This window comes from Phallusia mammillata, chromosome 2, assembly GCF_965637545.1.
Source record: "Phallusia mammillata chromosome 2, kaPhaMamm4.hap1.1, whole genome shotgun sequence".
Taxonomy (NCBI): Eukaryota; Metazoa; Chordata; class Ascidiacea; order Phlebobranchia; family Ascidiidae; genus Phallusia; species Phallusia mammillata.
The window spans coordinates 8,789,354-8,805,718 of NC_137253.1; the positions used below are offsets into that span (position 1 = coordinate 8,789,354).

A 16,365-nucleotide genomic window follows, 5' to 3' on the forward strand; every position below is an offset into this window, starting at 1 on the left:
CATTATATGTTCCGCAAAACAAACGAATTTTACTAAATTTTGAAATGTGAAACAGATAACAGATTATAAATGAAATGATTCAATCATACCTTGCCTTGTTTCCATTTCTTTTGCAGATATCTAGTGAAAAACAGATGTATTTTAGATTTGCCGACATTTTTAATACTACCAAAACAATATACGCCGTTTGAAATGTTTTGACCCAACTACATTTATGTGTACTTAAGTACTTTGCACATACCACCGCAGGGCCGTATCACGCCTTTTGTATACATACCTAATATAGTAGCGAATTTATTCTATTGTTGTACTACTACAATATTTACATTGTTAGAAAACGATACTGAAAGGCTTGTTTACCTCTTTTTCTTGAAGTCCCAAACACATAAAGGCAAAGAGCTTTTACACATCAAAGCAAGGGCAATAAATTTTTATTTTCAACCTTCGTCAAACTATAGTATTTTTTATGATATTTTTAAAAAGAGTTAAACATGATTTATGTGCTCAACAAATTAATTTTTGCACAGTCGTACCGAGAAATGAAGAGCGACAAATCCGACTGTGAAAATCAGCAGTAGAAAGATTAGACTCAACCAGACCAGTTTTCGATTGCTTTGGACACTTTTTTGTGTTTCAATCATCATCCTTTCAATTTTTTCGTTGTTTCGCACTGTTGAGTTGGGTTGAACATATTCTGCAGAAAAGCACAAGACAACAGAAATATTACGAACTACATATCTAATTTTCAACTGGCCTAAAAAAAATTTGGCGAATTGTTATGTTTGAAAGTGGGTAAACCAAAATTGTGTTTATTTTATTGACGTCAACATTAGGCAAGTGCGTTACGTCATCATGCGATCTATGTTAGTCTTCTGGTTGTCCATAAAGTATATGGAAAGATATTACACAATGTAACGTAACTTCCGGTGTGATATAACCGGCATTGGTGATACGTTTTAAAAAAGCAAAAAAAATGATAGAAACGTGTGATTCATGAAATTGCTGAAAAACAACTTTGAATAAAAAAATAGTGTGCGTAACATTAGGAACTTACTACACGATGATGCAAATTTTCAGTCGAACCCGAACGTACAAGTAGAAAACTTAAATCCGAATATATTTTATGCCCGAACAGTGGTCGTATGTTCCGTTGAACAACCATTTTGTCACATACACGCACATATAAAAAATCTTTGAGTTGTCAGACTGTGCGCAACAAAATAAACAACACACCCGGTGCATATACCTATCGGATAAATAATTGAAATTATGTAGCAAATGCTGTAGATTAAAACTCGGGCTCGTAATTGTCTCACTTGTATTAAAATGTCTCACAGCTCGGATCAAACTACTCTATAGCGGTGCCCTTGAAATACCTCGCTGCAAATCAGGAGTTGATCTGATTCAAGTTAAAATTGCATCGGCCCAGGGTAACAAAACATTTAGGCCAGGTCCACATTAAGCCAAGAGTTAGAAATTTACGATTCAACTTTACCTTCGCATAACTTAAACAAAACAGATCCTACATACCATAATTATGTTGATCCATTTCCATTCCAGGCAGATCACGGTTCTGTCTCTTCATTGTCTTTAGCAGTAAGGCTTATGACTTAAAGTATACAAAGTATAACACCGTTGCGAATAGTGTTACTCATTTGCACCGGTTTGTCACTGCTTTTGTTTGTTGCTGCGTCACTAGATGTTACTCATTGCTGTTTGGTTTCACTTTTGTTTCACCTTTGTTGTTCTCGTTTAGTTTTTCTTATCTGCTTCGTGCTTGTTATAGTTGCCGACATTAGTTTATTTTACTGTTTTTGTTATTTTCGTTTATTGTATTCCTAGCATTCAAGAAAGATTGTAGATACAATTTCTAGCATTCAAGAAGATTCCATTCTTGATTTAGATTTTCTTCAGCGCAACCTCTTTAAATGAAGTCGATAGATTAAGGCTAATTTTTAGCTTTGGTTATGCCATAAAGTTTTAGTAATGCCATAAAGTATGATACGTGTTTATTTACAGCGCAAACTAAACACACAAAAATAACCAGTCCTTTTAAAATATCTTGAAAAGTTTTACATATCAGGGACGAGATAAAAATTTAGATGGAGATGTTTGTTTGGTCACCAGTTACTTTCATTCATGCTCAAAATCTTTGAAAGATCTCTCGCAGAATTTCCTCAATCGTGTTTGTTGAAACATAGTTGGATGATGATCTGAAACAAAGCGACAATTTTGTAAATCCAAACAACATTGCCTCAAACTTATGACAAAAGGTGATGGTTTTTGTACCATTACCAAAAAATAATAATTTTTGGGAACACGTACACTAAAAGATTTGACAAAAGCATCACTTAAGCACTTTCAAAAATGAAAGCACACACTAAAGATCGATTACGCGTAAATAAACAACTCTGCACAACCGATATGCACAACGAGTTGAATATCTTAGAGTTAGCAGTATTTTGCTTAGTAAAGGCAAGTTAGGCAGCACACAAGTTAGAACAGTGGTTCTTAACCGGTGGGAAATTTCCCACTAGTGGGAAATTAAACGTTTTTAGAGGGAAATTATGTAAGTCAGGTAACTACACTCGGGCCCGAGGGTAGAACCCTACTTTTAATTAAACGTTAAAAGTTACTTTACTAGCATTTTTGCGCAACAATATGTAAGATTAATTTCAGCAAGGCTTACAAGACACATACAAATCCAAAGGCGGTTTGTTACATCACAGGCAAGACTAAAAGTATCAATGACTTTGCTATTGTGTGCAAATAAAAGCCTTTCCTTTTGTTGTTTGTGATGCAATAAATGACTATTGCAAGCAAAGGAAATTGTTTAATTTTCCAAAAACTTTAATCTCTTACAGAAGCACTATTTAAACTAAATAACATTGCAGTATACCTTTGGAGTTCCATCTAAAATCGCTTCACAAAGTTATTGCATTTAAAGAATTTTTTTTTTAACGTAGGGCACAAAACATGATTTTAAAAAACTGGGGGGAAATTCGAAGTTGGTGGTTGACTTTAGTGGGAAACCACTCCAAAAAGGTTTAAAACCACTGTGTTGAAACGTTATGCAAGCCGATAGGCAATGGAATATAACCACTCTTTTCCGCTATGGGCAGTAAATATATTTTTGTAGTTTTTTCGGAAGCTATTAAATTCTTATGATTGCGGTTGGTTTTGACGTTATTTATGATTTTAAACCTTCACCTGACCCGAATAGCCCTAACCGCCGCCATTTCTACAAGTCTGCAAAGAAAAGATAAATGACCAACGGGATTCGAACCTAAAACTTATGCGTACAAGGCATGGCGCGCCATGGTACAAGGCACAAGGCCACTCCATTGTAGCAGCAGTTGAAAGCAATGGTTTAAATAGCAGCTATAAACTACGCATTTAGTTATACAATAAAGGTACGTACGAAATTTATGTTTTTTTTAATTATTTAAGAATTTACAAGCATTTTCGGCGATAAAAAAGGTTCAGTATCATTTTGTTAGTGGCTTGTGTGCTGCAAACGATTCATCAAGAGGCTATTTCCTAGAGCCGATCATATTGCACGGCTTAGCGCACCATTGTTTTCGACTCGCTAGATATCACTTTTGGATATTGGCTTTGCGAAAACACTTTGATGCTCCCAACAGGCATTTTACACATAAAGGAATGTTGTCCCCGTTTGTTTGTGCAATTTCGCACAGCTTATACAACACAAAGCAAAGCTACACATAAAAAAATCAAACATATTTGATAAATATGTCCAGTCATTTCATTATTATACCTACACAGCCTATATAAATCCAAAAATTTGGCTTTGGGCACTTGCCGTACAGTCGACCATGGAGGTTCGTAAATATGAATCGTTACTAAGTAAAATTCTTACGTGGTTGATGTTAGAATATAGTTGAAGTAGACGTTGTGAGCGGTGCCTGACATGTAGACTTTGTTATCGGTAGATTGCGTGTTTCTCTGCGAGTCCACATAATGTAAAGAACTGGAACCTGTAGAGCCAAAAAAAATAAATTTTTGTTTTATTTCAATCCTTAGATAAACTATATGGGCTATGTATTGTATTATAAAGTTCATTGTAGCACTTTGTTTTTGTGACACTTGTTTCTTTTTTTTTCTACATGCCTTTTTTCATTTAAAAAATTTATAATTTATGCTTGAAAATTAATTTTTCGGTAGTTAATGACGCTGAGAGATTAGACCTAAAATAGTAGTAGGCCTAAATTCTGAATTTGTTCGCTATTCACCCTACAATAGTTGCAAATATTTAGCAATAGTAAAAATATGCTCCTATAAGGTACTTGAACTTTTTAGTATTGTCAGAATCAGAACAAAATCCGAATAAAACAGTTAACATTTTGGCGTCACTGGAGAAGGTTGCATTGTTTTAGGCAAGCAAGAAACACCATGTTTTTATTCATCCACTTACTGGACTTGACACTGTGAAGAATATCTGTATGATGGAAGGATCGCCGGCTCCGTAAACTTGATACAACACATATTTTATGTTGTATGATCCAACCAATAAAGATCCTGTATCCCACCTATAGCTTCCACCACCATCTGCTCCCAAATTGCCGGTTTCCTGTCAACGTGTTTCTTGTAAATAAAAAAATCAGAACTCAAACGAGTATTTAGCTTTTCTGTGTTGAAATTGTTGACCTTCCTATTTAAGATATTTAAGAAAACACGTCCATAAAATGCGATGCATTTATGTTTAATCAAAAGGTATAAGTACTCCCCAAATGGTTAATTTGACGTTTTCTTGGGAGTTATTATGTTAACATTTTTGTTGTTGCGTTTATTGACTCAATTATTTATTGTTTGTCATTCTGTTTTACTCAACCCATTCGGTGATGGTCCTTTGGGGTCAAACTGTAATTTGATATTTTAAAGAAAAGTTAAAATCCAGTAGTTTCTTTTCATAAGCAGCAATATAAAATAGTTTTTGTTTACTGCTTAGAAATCGTCTTTAGTGTTTTCAAACGTTAGTGTTATGGATTTCTGCGACCCAACAATGTGGTCATTCATTGCTTAGTCCATTTTTTTTAAATAGGGCGTTTATAAAACATTCAAAAAATATATTTTGTTTGCGACCAAGCATTGGGTCGGGGCCAATACTTATACGTTGATGCTAATGGCCTACAATCCTGATTAAAGTATAGCATATATGCTTTGTATCAATAACTTGTTACCTCGATGTTATACTGCCAGGATCTTCCATCAGGATTTGACACCAGCACGGAAAAGACGAATGGGTGCAACGCTTTGCATACCATAGAAAAATAGCCTTGTGGGTGTCTAGACAAAACGGATAATATAATATCTTCCACACAAACTATTAAATTCAAGTCATAACCGAATAAATAAGCTTGAACTCAACAAACAGCATGATTTTAATGTCAGCTTCTGACACCTGTCATGCAAGTCAAATGCCAGTGACAAGTATGACGCAAGTCAAGTCATTTTAGGGCTCGTGTCGTATGAGCTCACTGTCAGCTGCAATTGACACGTGTCGTGTTAAGCAGCCCAAGTCATGTACTTTTATGTCATGTACCATAAAAACCGTTACCAGTGAGTCGAACCAAGCCGAAAACATTCTTAAGCTATTTAAAAATGTTTTTATCACGCTATGCAAATTCTGTACTTACCTATAAGTGGAATTGTAAATGACTTGCACTTGTGGATCGCTGTTTCTCCAGACTTTAAGCTAAATTTACAATGATAATGAATCATGTAGTTCGACTACGTGTTAACGTACTAACCAGTAAACCTATTAGTTCAAATTACATAACATTGTACCTTATTTCCCCCGTCGTACATATCACCGCCTCCATCACTTATGCTGTAATTGTTAGTTCCGTCGTATTTAAACTCGTAGTAGTTGGACAAACTGCGGGGAAAGATGATTGAAGAGAAATCGGAAAGGGCATCAAAGAATGAACGGCCTTTAAAGGAGAATTTGCTCTTAAAATATTGATTCATCAAAATTTAGCTTTCCAACGAAATCAACTCATAATGTATTCGGTATAGCTTGCAATAGTGTTGATATAAAATTGACACATTGCTTATACTTTAATATTGCTGTTTTTAAATCAGAATTAACAAATGATGGATACTGGATTATAATGATAAGATGAACTTACTTTGTATTGGACATTGCCCTTTTGAGGCGATTAGTGAGAGTCTACTGGTCAAGTTTTCTGTTGGAACAATTGGTGGTATGATTGAGAATTATGTTCGACTTATTTTTAGGCAAAATTAGCTATGTTTTAAAATATACAGCAGTGTGGACATTAAAACATTTTTGCGCGTGTTTATGCTATCTGTACTAACTCTTATTGAATTAACTTCGTTTTTACCTTGTAAGATTGAAAATCCAGATGCCACAGCTGACATATTGTGTTGCAACGTTTCTTAACAAAATATTTGCAAGTCATTCATAATTTCTCTGTGAAATTCTTTAAGGGATTGTTAAAAACATCTATATAGTGTAAAGAGTGGTTGGGTGTGTTCCTACTTACTATTAATAATCCTGATTGTTGCAAGTCGGACTGGGCTTTTCGGGTTTGGTTTTATCAGGCTCAGGCTTGAGCTATTGGTTGTTACGCGTAACGGTTTCTTAAAAAGACGGGCTTGATTCGGGCCTGACTTTGCACTCTGTGTCGGTATTTTTTAAAATAAATTTAGGTAGTCAGCTGCTGGATCTGACCTAATGTCAAACAGCCCTAAAATGCCCTTGTTCAAGACTAACTGTATATTTTTTTACTTATTGTGTTTATTGTCTTGATCTTTTTGGGGGCTTCAAAGTACAGTGCCGGCAAAAAACATCTTTACATTCGGTCGAAAAAAAAATTACATGTAAATTCTGCGTAAGTTCGTAGCTTACTGTTTCCGCCAAAAGCATTGTGTTACAGAAATGCTTATCGATATGTCATAAGCTACTGTCTGGCTACACTTCATCGCAAAGCCATTGGTCTGCGAGCCTAGTGTTGCTCAACAGCTTCGTGATTAGTTAGGTCGGTGAAAACACGCAATATTTTTTATTTTCCTGGTATTTCGAGGTCTTGTAAAAAAAAATTTCAAACACTAAAATGGGTCAAAAGAAGATGCAAATGGAAGAAAAAAAATCTCGTGCCTTGACTTTGTTAGAAAATGGATATTCTGTGATTGCTGCAGTGAGCATGGGCTTCTTGGCTGCTTGGCGACATGGTAGCTTAAGATCCTTCTGAAGTCGATGACGAATTGTCCTGGTTGAAACGTTGTGTAAAAGTTTATGGTGTTTGTTTTTTAAAGTTAACGGCGGTTATAGATGGATATGAGGTTACTTCACGCTTCAAAAGCTTATCAGTACATGGCGTAGTCTTCGGAACCACCCTGTGTGGCAATAACACCGCTGACACTTTACTTCATAATTTGCCCCTCTTGGGACCCCTAATACATCTGACTACAGCAATCACAGCATCTCCATTCTTTAACACAGGCAAGGCACGAGAATTTTCTTCCACTTGCATCTTCTTTTGACTTATTTTAGTGTTTGAATAAAATTTTGCAAGACCCCGATACTTTAGGAAAATAAAAAAATATTGTGTGTTTTTACCGACCTTACTATTCACGAAGCTGTAAAGCAACACTAGGCACGCAGAGTAATGGCTTTGCGTTGTAGTTTAGCCAGACAGAAGCTTATGACATAACTAAAAGCGTTTTTGTAACACAATGCTTTTACGGAAACAGCAAGCTAAGAACTGACGCAGAATTTACATGTAAAGTTATTTTGCCGACCGAATGTAAAGATTTTTTTTGCCGGCACTGCATCGGTCTGCCGATCAAACTTCCGGGCCTAAGCGGGCAACTTGAAAAAAACGAAAACGATTCGTGTTCGTTCGGGCTCTTATTTTAGGCCTGTTTACAAGTCCGCTCTGACTGATGGAAGTGAAAATTATTGTTTACAACGATCAGACCAATACCGACTGCCCTAAAAATCCGAAAATAGCAGTGGAAAGTTACAACGTTATAAAGTACAAACTAATGGAAGGGGCATTTTTTGTTTAATCTGTTAAAATCCTTGCGATTTCGGTAAAATTGTGGTGCATTATATCTTAAAACAGAGACAAAATGGAACAGCTCCAAGAAATATATTTACGAAATAATATGCAGCAAGTTATCATTTAAGTTAGTTTACCTTTCATGTCACGCAAATCGTTTGAAACTAATTGCAAGTCGCAGCTGGAGTTGGTTAAACTTTCCTGAAGCAACTCTGTGAAACAAATGACTTTGGCTATTAACAAATGTACTTGGCTTTCGTGGTTGATGATCGTAATTCATAACTCGAGCGATGGCAATACAGAGCTTCCTGGATTATTCGAAACTCGTTTAATCGGTATTTGATTATCCGGTCGTCTTATCAACCGTTTTATGAGGTGCCAATGTGGTAAAATGCAAAACCTCGTAGTTTATGCTGCATGTTGCAATCATTAATTCAATAGCAAAAACGATTTCATGTCTTACAATTTTAGGACCGCTTAATATTTCAACGGAGAATTGAATGAATCGTTAATCTGTTCATGGCAATCTGGAGATTTGGTTAAATACGAAATTCATTCACCTGTTTTTTTGCCTTGAGACAAAATACAGTACACACTAATATGAATAACCAAGAATGCATTGGGCTTATGCTATAGGTTTCTAGAATTTCTAACATAGGTGTCTACATAATATTTAACGAACAGTTAAAACATACAAGCGTGAAACAAGTGTTGTACATACAAGTTACCTTCTGTATTTATGACACCGCTTTCAAGCCTATCCAAGCTGTCAGTTATAACGGACAGATTGTTTTGAAGTAAGTCTGAAAAATGCAAAAAGTTGTAAGTCGGAAGCGGGCAGTTTGTTGTTATTATATTACAACAATGAAAGTATTGTATGTTAACATGCAATAAGGACAACAATTTAGTTCAACCATCATTACATGTTTTTATTACCTTCTTGATTTTCCCGTTTGTGTAGCATGCCGACAATTTCAGTTACGTTGTGGTGTATAATATCTTAATATATAAGAAAAGGTTTGTTATTGATGAATGTTAAGCAAATTGGTAATACTGCACAGAGAGGGTATAAAATTGCCATTTAAGTTTATCTTTCGTTTCGCGCAGTTCCTTTTTAACTGATGCAGGTCGTGATTGAAATTGGCTAAGCTGACCCCACTTAACTCAGAAAAACAAAACACTATTATAGCAAAATTAGCAAAAATTAACGCAAGACATCAGTTTGTTATGGAATGTGCTTTATTAGTTTTTCGATTTGAAGTTTTTACAGCTATAACTACAAGCACAGTTGTTAGTGGGGCCGGGTTAGCCCTGGGTTCGACATTAGGTTTTACCCCAAAACGAGCTTTATTCGGGCCTGACTCTACATTTTGTGTCAGTATTTTTTTATGAATTTAACTAGCTAAGTGTTGGACCTGATCTCATGTCAACAACCCTAAAACGCCATGTTAACAACCATCGTCTATCATTGTCTTTTGAATGCATGTCGCTGGAGTTAGTTAAACTAAGCAGATCTGTAAAACAAATCACTTTGTCTAATAACAAATGTTATTGGCTTCCATTGTCGTTGATCGTAATTCATAACTCGAGCGATGGCAATACATAGCTTCCTGGATTATTCGAAACTCGTTTAATCGGTATTTGATTATCCGGTGGGCTTTTGGGATGTATTATAAGGTGCCAATGTGGAAAGTACAAAGGCCCTACTATGTGCTACATGTTGCAAGAGAAAACGATTTGATATTTATTGGTTTCTCGATTTTAAGTTTTCACAGCTAACTGCTAGCACAGAGTTGATAAACGGGCAGGGCTTTCGGTCCGGGTTCGGTCCGGGTTCGGTCCGGGTTCGGTCCGGGTTCGGTCCGGGTTCGGTCCGGGTTCGGTCCGGGTTCGGTCCGGGTTCGGTCCGGGTTCGGTCCGGGTTCGGTCCGGATTCGGTCCGGATTCGGTCCGGATTCGGTCCGGGTTCGGTCCGGGTTCGGCCTTGGTTTTAACAAAAAACGGGCTTGATTCGTGTCTGCCTTTACATTCTGTGTCAGTATTTTTGTTACAAGTTTAACTAGCTTAGTGCTGGATCTGACCTCTTGTCCAAAGTCCCATAACGTCATTTTAACTATACCATTGTCTATTATTGTCTTTTGTATTTGTTGTCTTAGTCTTTCCCGAGGCTTTAAATTTAAAGCATAAGCATGTCAATCAAACTTTCGGACCACAACAGGCTGCTCAAAAACGGTTTCGATCTTGTATTTTCGGGTTCGGGTTTCAGTTTAAGGCCCGTTTACAACACTGTACTAGTATCATTGCATCAATGCTCTCAGTGGCTTTTACGATCTCAACGTTAAACATCAATACAGTATTTTTCAATATTTCTGTTACCTTCCGTATTTCTTGAAGCGTTTTCTAGTCTCCCCAAACCGTTAGCAATCGCCGTCAAGTTCTGTTGAACCAAATCTAAAAACGTACTTGATCACAAAATTAGACTGAACAATACCTTTATTTGATGTTGATACTTACTGACTTTTCAGAGTTGGAAGCTATCCCAAACCCCATTTTTTGAAAATAAAGGCCGATTTAGACTTTATTGCCAAATTAGAGATGAAATAGCGACATAAATGTGGCCTAGTGTAACATCATGTCCAAATCAAGCTTGTTTTATTCAAACCTAAAACCAAAATCGAACCCATTCTTCTCTTGGAAAGCTAAGGTTTAAAATGTTAAATCAGACCCAATAGTATAAGCAGACTGAAGTGAAGATTAAGGTAACACAACAATTACCTTGGAACTTGGAATTTTGACTTAATACGCGTTTAAAATCATTCTCCATTTTTCGCATGTCCATCTGTACATCGTCTGAAAAGTGTAACACATGGCACAATGTTAAATAAAAACGAAACTGATCGTTGCATTTTTGAAACATTTTTTCCTGTAAAAGATAGTTGTTTTACTTTTACTTTTTATAAAAAAATTGGATTGATTCATTGAAAACGGAGTCAAACGCTTTTGGATCTCGTACCTTTCGGAATTTTGAATTCATCGTCATAAGAAGTTTCATAATTTGGTTGATTTGTCATTAAAGGTGTTCCATTACCTCTTTTGTTCTCTACATCCGTTTTAGCAGAAATCTAACAAGTTAAATCAAACATATTTCAAATTAATGCGAATTCAGTGTCATTTGCAAACCAATTAACTAATAAATGACGTTTACGACGTTTAAATGAACTTGGCCTAAACTTCGCTGTTATGTAAGGAAATTATTTGAAGAAATTTTCACTTTTAAATAACCAGATATTCATTATTTCTACTCGTAACTCTTTTAGGCTTTGAAATGTCTTGCATTGCTATTTCTGGCCTGGTTAATTTTAACAAAATTTTGAACAAAAAAGCTTAATTCAACTTAACTTTAGTATGGTAAGCTATGTTAATTCTACTGAGCACCCCGATACGCAATTGTCGTTCATAATTGTCATCTTTCTTTACAGCTTCAAGCGTTTTGTCTTAATTATTTTTTTGCAGAGGTAGATACACTTTTAAGCGTAGAGTTTTTTCATTAAAATATCGATGGTCGTAAAATAAATTGGAAACCCTAATAAAAAACTTTCTCAATTGCTCGATAAACATAAAGACCTAACCTTAAACTTCTTTGCTTGTTTTTGATTGTTATTATTCCAATTATAGCAAAGTTTGTCATATGCGGAACACAAGTCTTAGGATTATGATGTTAGTTTACGCAATCGTGCTAAATGTTGATTTAACTTTTACACAATCTTACCGAAAAATGAAGAGCTATAAATCCGACAGCGAAAATCAGAAGCAGGGAGAGAAGACACAACCACATCAGTTTCAGACTTCTTTGGACACTTTTTAATGCTTCCATCAGCTTCTTTTCACGTCTATCATTGTTTTCCATCTCGCTAATGCCTTGATCCGTTTCTGCAAACGACATGACGAAACGGAATTATTGCAAGCAAGCATAAAATGAAAATCTTAAAATCGCAAATATCAAATTAATATTGTAAGTCAGAGGTGGGCAACCTGCGGCCCACAGAGACGCTTGGATTTCAAAAGTAATGTCAAACGAGTCCAATTATTACATATTTTTCAGCTGATTAATGCGCCTGATGCTAGTTTTCTGCGACCTGGCAAAATGTGGCTAGAATCAAATACGAATTATACTTGTAATAGCATATTTGGTAAGCAACAAAGCAAAATTGCTTTGTGTTATACACAGGTGCGGCCCGCGATCCAACTTTGACATTTGTAATTGGCCCCACAGTAACAAAGGTTGCCCACCCTGTTGTAAGTGATTTCACTGACAGGCAAAAAATTCTTCTCTTTGTCCTGAGAGACTGATATAGGAAAAATATGCAGTTTACAGTAAGACCAGTTGGTTAGAAACTACTTTGTACGCAACAAACTCTCACTTTAGTTAATCAAGTTTTAGTTTTTTGAATCTGATTTGAGTCATTTAAAAATTCGAAAATGATCAGTTTAACCCTAATATAACTTCGACATTTCTAGGTTATTTACTCTTTCATGCAATTATGATTTAAAAAATGCTAGGTACCGTTTTGCAAAAACTCCATCGGAATTCCAGGCGTGTCATTGTCCGATGTAGTCATTATAAATCTCGGGCAGCTTCATGTAAAGCTTCCTTTGAATCAAAATACTTCGCAGTATGTATTGCTCCTGCCAGACAAATCATCGATCCTGAATTTGTTACAGGGCGTTCTGCTTTATATACCGACGGTGTCCTAAAACTTTCTTCTTTTCCTGCAACAATTGCAGACTCGGCAATTTCTGTATACTAGGGGATTGCCTGTCAAGCAAACAAAAACGATTTCGTAATTTGTGCCTCCCGCTCTCTGTCGCCAATGAGTGTTAGATTTCCTTTTCGAAAAATTAGAGGTCACGAATCCTTTTCGAAAAAACGCTGTTGTAGAAAAAGCGAGGGAATATTTCGGATAACATGAAATGGTTTGTAACACCCTGATGCGATTTCGGGTTCGTTTAAATAATAGAAAGCTTTTTTCTAATAATTTGTACCTACATTTCAAGTGCGAGGTACAACATTTCAAGAAAATCCAAACAATGTGCTTTGACCACATAATCATATCCAAGAGCATTTTTCGTAAAACTTCTGAACAATATTTATATATAAGTGTGCCGTAATCGTTGGTTTGCATAGACGTTTCAGAGCTGATCCTCGTTAGGAATTTATGTTCATCTTAACTGATACTGGTCAATCTGGCGATCCCCTACTACGAGGCTGACCTGTGCATACGTGGCAGGCAACGGTGCTTGTGATTCAACTTTCGGTGGATTCTCCACTGAGCCTGCGCAACTCAGTTGGTAGATCGCGAGTCCCGGATGGACTCCTGCCGTGGGTTCGTATCCCACCTCAGGCTAGATTTTTGCAGCCTACGCCTTGCCATTTTGTGGCGAACGCTTGGTGACCGGCTGATCGGTATGACGCAAGTAAAGGTTGACCTGATTTTTGTCCTTTTGCGTTTTGTACATTGTGGCTGGTTCTGTTGAAATTTTATTTGAATCTTTTTCCTCGTCATTGAGCACAAGTTTTAATTAGCCCGTCACTTTTCTGTCGGCTTCCGGCCGAAGTTTGAATGGAACGGGCTTAAAATAAGCCTGGCTTTACATTCGGCAACTAATGCGCCACAATTTTACAAACTTTTGAAAATTCAGTGTTAGACCTTAAGTTCGAGCCTGGTTTTATCTCTGGAACAAAAATCTTGGTTAGTTTATCACAATTCAATATGCGGCTTCTCAAAACTATAACAGGGTACAACAGTTTTACTATTCATATTTTATCCATTACCTGCGATCTTTACGCACCAGTTAAAGTTGAAACTGAAAACGATCGTCGTTAAATTTTTGTTGCTATTGTTTGGGAAACCGGTTCTTTACCTTTCTCATTACTTTTACTGCTTTGAAATTACCAACCAGTTTTTAAGGGAAGTATCTGTTATTCAACGACCCTAATAACTCAGCATTTTTGCACGCACTAGAAACAAGTATGCAACCCCTGGTTAAGAGTTTCCTACACATGAGTGTTTCGTATACGAAGCTATAGCATTAGATTTAATCCATGGTAACTCCCTAACAAACGGCAGTTTTAAATTAAAGTGCAATTTTTCTTTATTTACCGCACACTTTGAAGATAGACACGTAATTGCAAATGAAATCAAAATGGTGCATTCAATTGTTGCACACGACATAAAGTGATTGTTGAATTTGAAAAACAATAGTCACATTTTAGCGGCAAACGAGAAAATATAACAGTTTAATTATTAAGTGGCTCGAAAACACAGAAATTTATCTTAATTTAATGAGGAAAATAAAGGCCCAAATAGATTTAATAAATGATTGAAACGTTTTGGCAAATGCTAATGCCATCATCTGTGATATGAGCGTCCACATCAGTTACAACCGTTTTTGAACACTTGAGTAACAAAGAATATTGATAAAATGGTACGAAACATGCGTTAAATTATTATCATTGAAGTATATTTTTTTTTTTCGATTTCTAAAATTTGTAAGCAGACCAAACATGAGAAACACTGAAATCAAAAACAGAAATGCTTTTAACTTTATACCGAAGCGGATGCTTTCTTAACAGCAGTTCAATTATGGAAGACCGCACAACCGAAAAAACGCGCTTGAAAGGCATTAACGACAAAGCGAGAAAAAGGCAAAACGCCTGCTTCGATAGATAACTTACTAATATAAACATACAAGAGAGGTTGCCACAATACGATTATAAACACGTAACATTTTTTACGATAGTTAAGAATCAAATTTGAAACAGCTTTACAAATTACGATTACAGGCGACCCACAAAAACTTTAAATATTCAACATAACTCTCTGTGGCGACTCGCATTTCAAGAAACAACGACTTAAAACAATAATATCAGAATTAATGACCGTGTGTCTGCATTCTTGTGAGGACATGTTAAGTTCCAAGGCACAAAAGGCACATAACGAGATTGGTAGTTATAGATACCAAGGGGTCGTTACTATGTATCGTTGTGTTTTCCGACGTACAAATGTGATGATGTTTAAAGCTTGAAGGCAATGACACAAAAAGGGGGACATTAATGTAGAGAACTCAAAGTCTACTTGAAGGCAATGACACAAAAACATATTATGTTTATAAACCGATTTGTAAGAAACATTACGCTAGGATAACTGTTCTAAATGTGGTTTTGAGTAACATGTTTTATTCCCATTTTGTTTCAACATTTGAAGTAGTGGAGTCAAGTAGACTTTGAGTTTTCTACATTAACAAAACCTAGAATTTGAAACATAGACTAACATATAAAATTGACTTTCTAGGCCCTAGACAGAAGCAGTAAACTGATTAAAACTTGCGTTTTGTCCATCGCGATCATTTAAAAGTAGCAATGTAATACAAACATACCAACATCAAAAACTAACTTCATAGAAAGTTTGCGGACATTTTGCCGCTAGTTTGCCGGTTGAGCCCAGCTGTGTCAGTGTTTTTACATTTCAATAGCAGTTCAGTTTTTGCCAACTTTATAACAACCCCTTTTAATGATATCAATAAAATTAGGTGATTGGTCAATCCTGATAGTGTTACTATATTCCTGTTAGTTTCACTAAAATGGTGTAAATTTGTGGCATGTACACCTCTTGTATATGTGGCATGTACACATCTTGTGTATGTGGTATAAAAACTACAACAAGCAAAGCATGGCATTATGTATGACATGTTAAAAATCGTGGTATGCATGAAATAGAGTGTTGTATGTTGGGACCGGTTGCTTCCATTTATGATGAAAAATCTTGAAAAATCTGACTCAGTATTGCTTCAATGGTACTGGTTGCCACATAAGTCGAACCCCATGGCGATGGATACCCACAATGAAATTGCTTATTGATTGAAGAAAAGCAAACAATAACACAGGGCGTCACTCAAGTGAAACGCGTTAATCATGAATTAAAAGAAGGTTTTCACATTGCTTTGACCTTATTTCAGTAAATGAAGGAAATTATTCTGTTAATTGGCATTAACTATTGTCCATTGTCCCCTTAGTGCCTATAGTGACGGAAGAAGTTTGAATTTGTCAGTCTTAATATATTTTCCTGTAGCTTGTGTTTTTCTAGCTTCAGAATTTTAAAAAATAGCCAAAAGGCAAACCTCTTAGTTTACCAAGTTATTTTGGATTTACAAATCATACACCAGACTACACAAAAATCAACATTTCGACGTCTTGGACACAGTTTGTGTACAGCATTTCTAAACGAGTGATATCCCGAAAGAGCTAAACAAATTC

General features: G+C 36.0%; 1 protein-coding gene across 1 annotated transcript; it reads right to left on the minus strand.

The window, feature by feature from the left end:
• Nucleotides 1-2,038: 2,038 nt before the first annotated feature.
• Nucleotides 2,039-6,405, minus strand: LOC145212921 (uncharacterized). The gene is made up of 7 exons (XM_080081166.1): nucleotides 6,369-6,405; nucleotides 5,809-5,954; nucleotides 5,658-5,716; nucleotides 5,202-5,307; nucleotides 4,432-4,591; nucleotides 3,881-4,010; nucleotides 2,039-2,213 (listed from the first exon to the last, which is right to left on the minus strand). The coding sequence occupies exons 1-7, from the start codon at nucleotides 6,403-6,405 to the stop codon at nucleotides 2,144-2,146; spliced, it is 708 nt and encodes a 235-aa protein (XP_079937292.1). The 3' UTR covers nucleotides 2,039-2,143.
• Between the last annotated feature and the right edge of the window lie 9,960 nt (nucleotides 6,406-16,365).

Coding starts and splice junctions, on each gene's coding strand:
- LOC145212921 (XM_080081166.1), bottom strand. CDS start 6,405: ATGTCAGCTGTGGCATCTGGATTTTCAATCTTACAAG. Junction 5,955..6,368: donor TGGATTTTCAATCTTACAAG/GTAAAAACGAAG, acceptor TCTCCTTTAAAG/GCCGTTCATTCTTTGATGCC. Junction 4,011..4,431: donor CACAGTGTCAAGTCCAGTAA/GTGGATGAATAA, acceptor AATTTATTTTTT/TTGGCTCTACAGGTTCCAGT.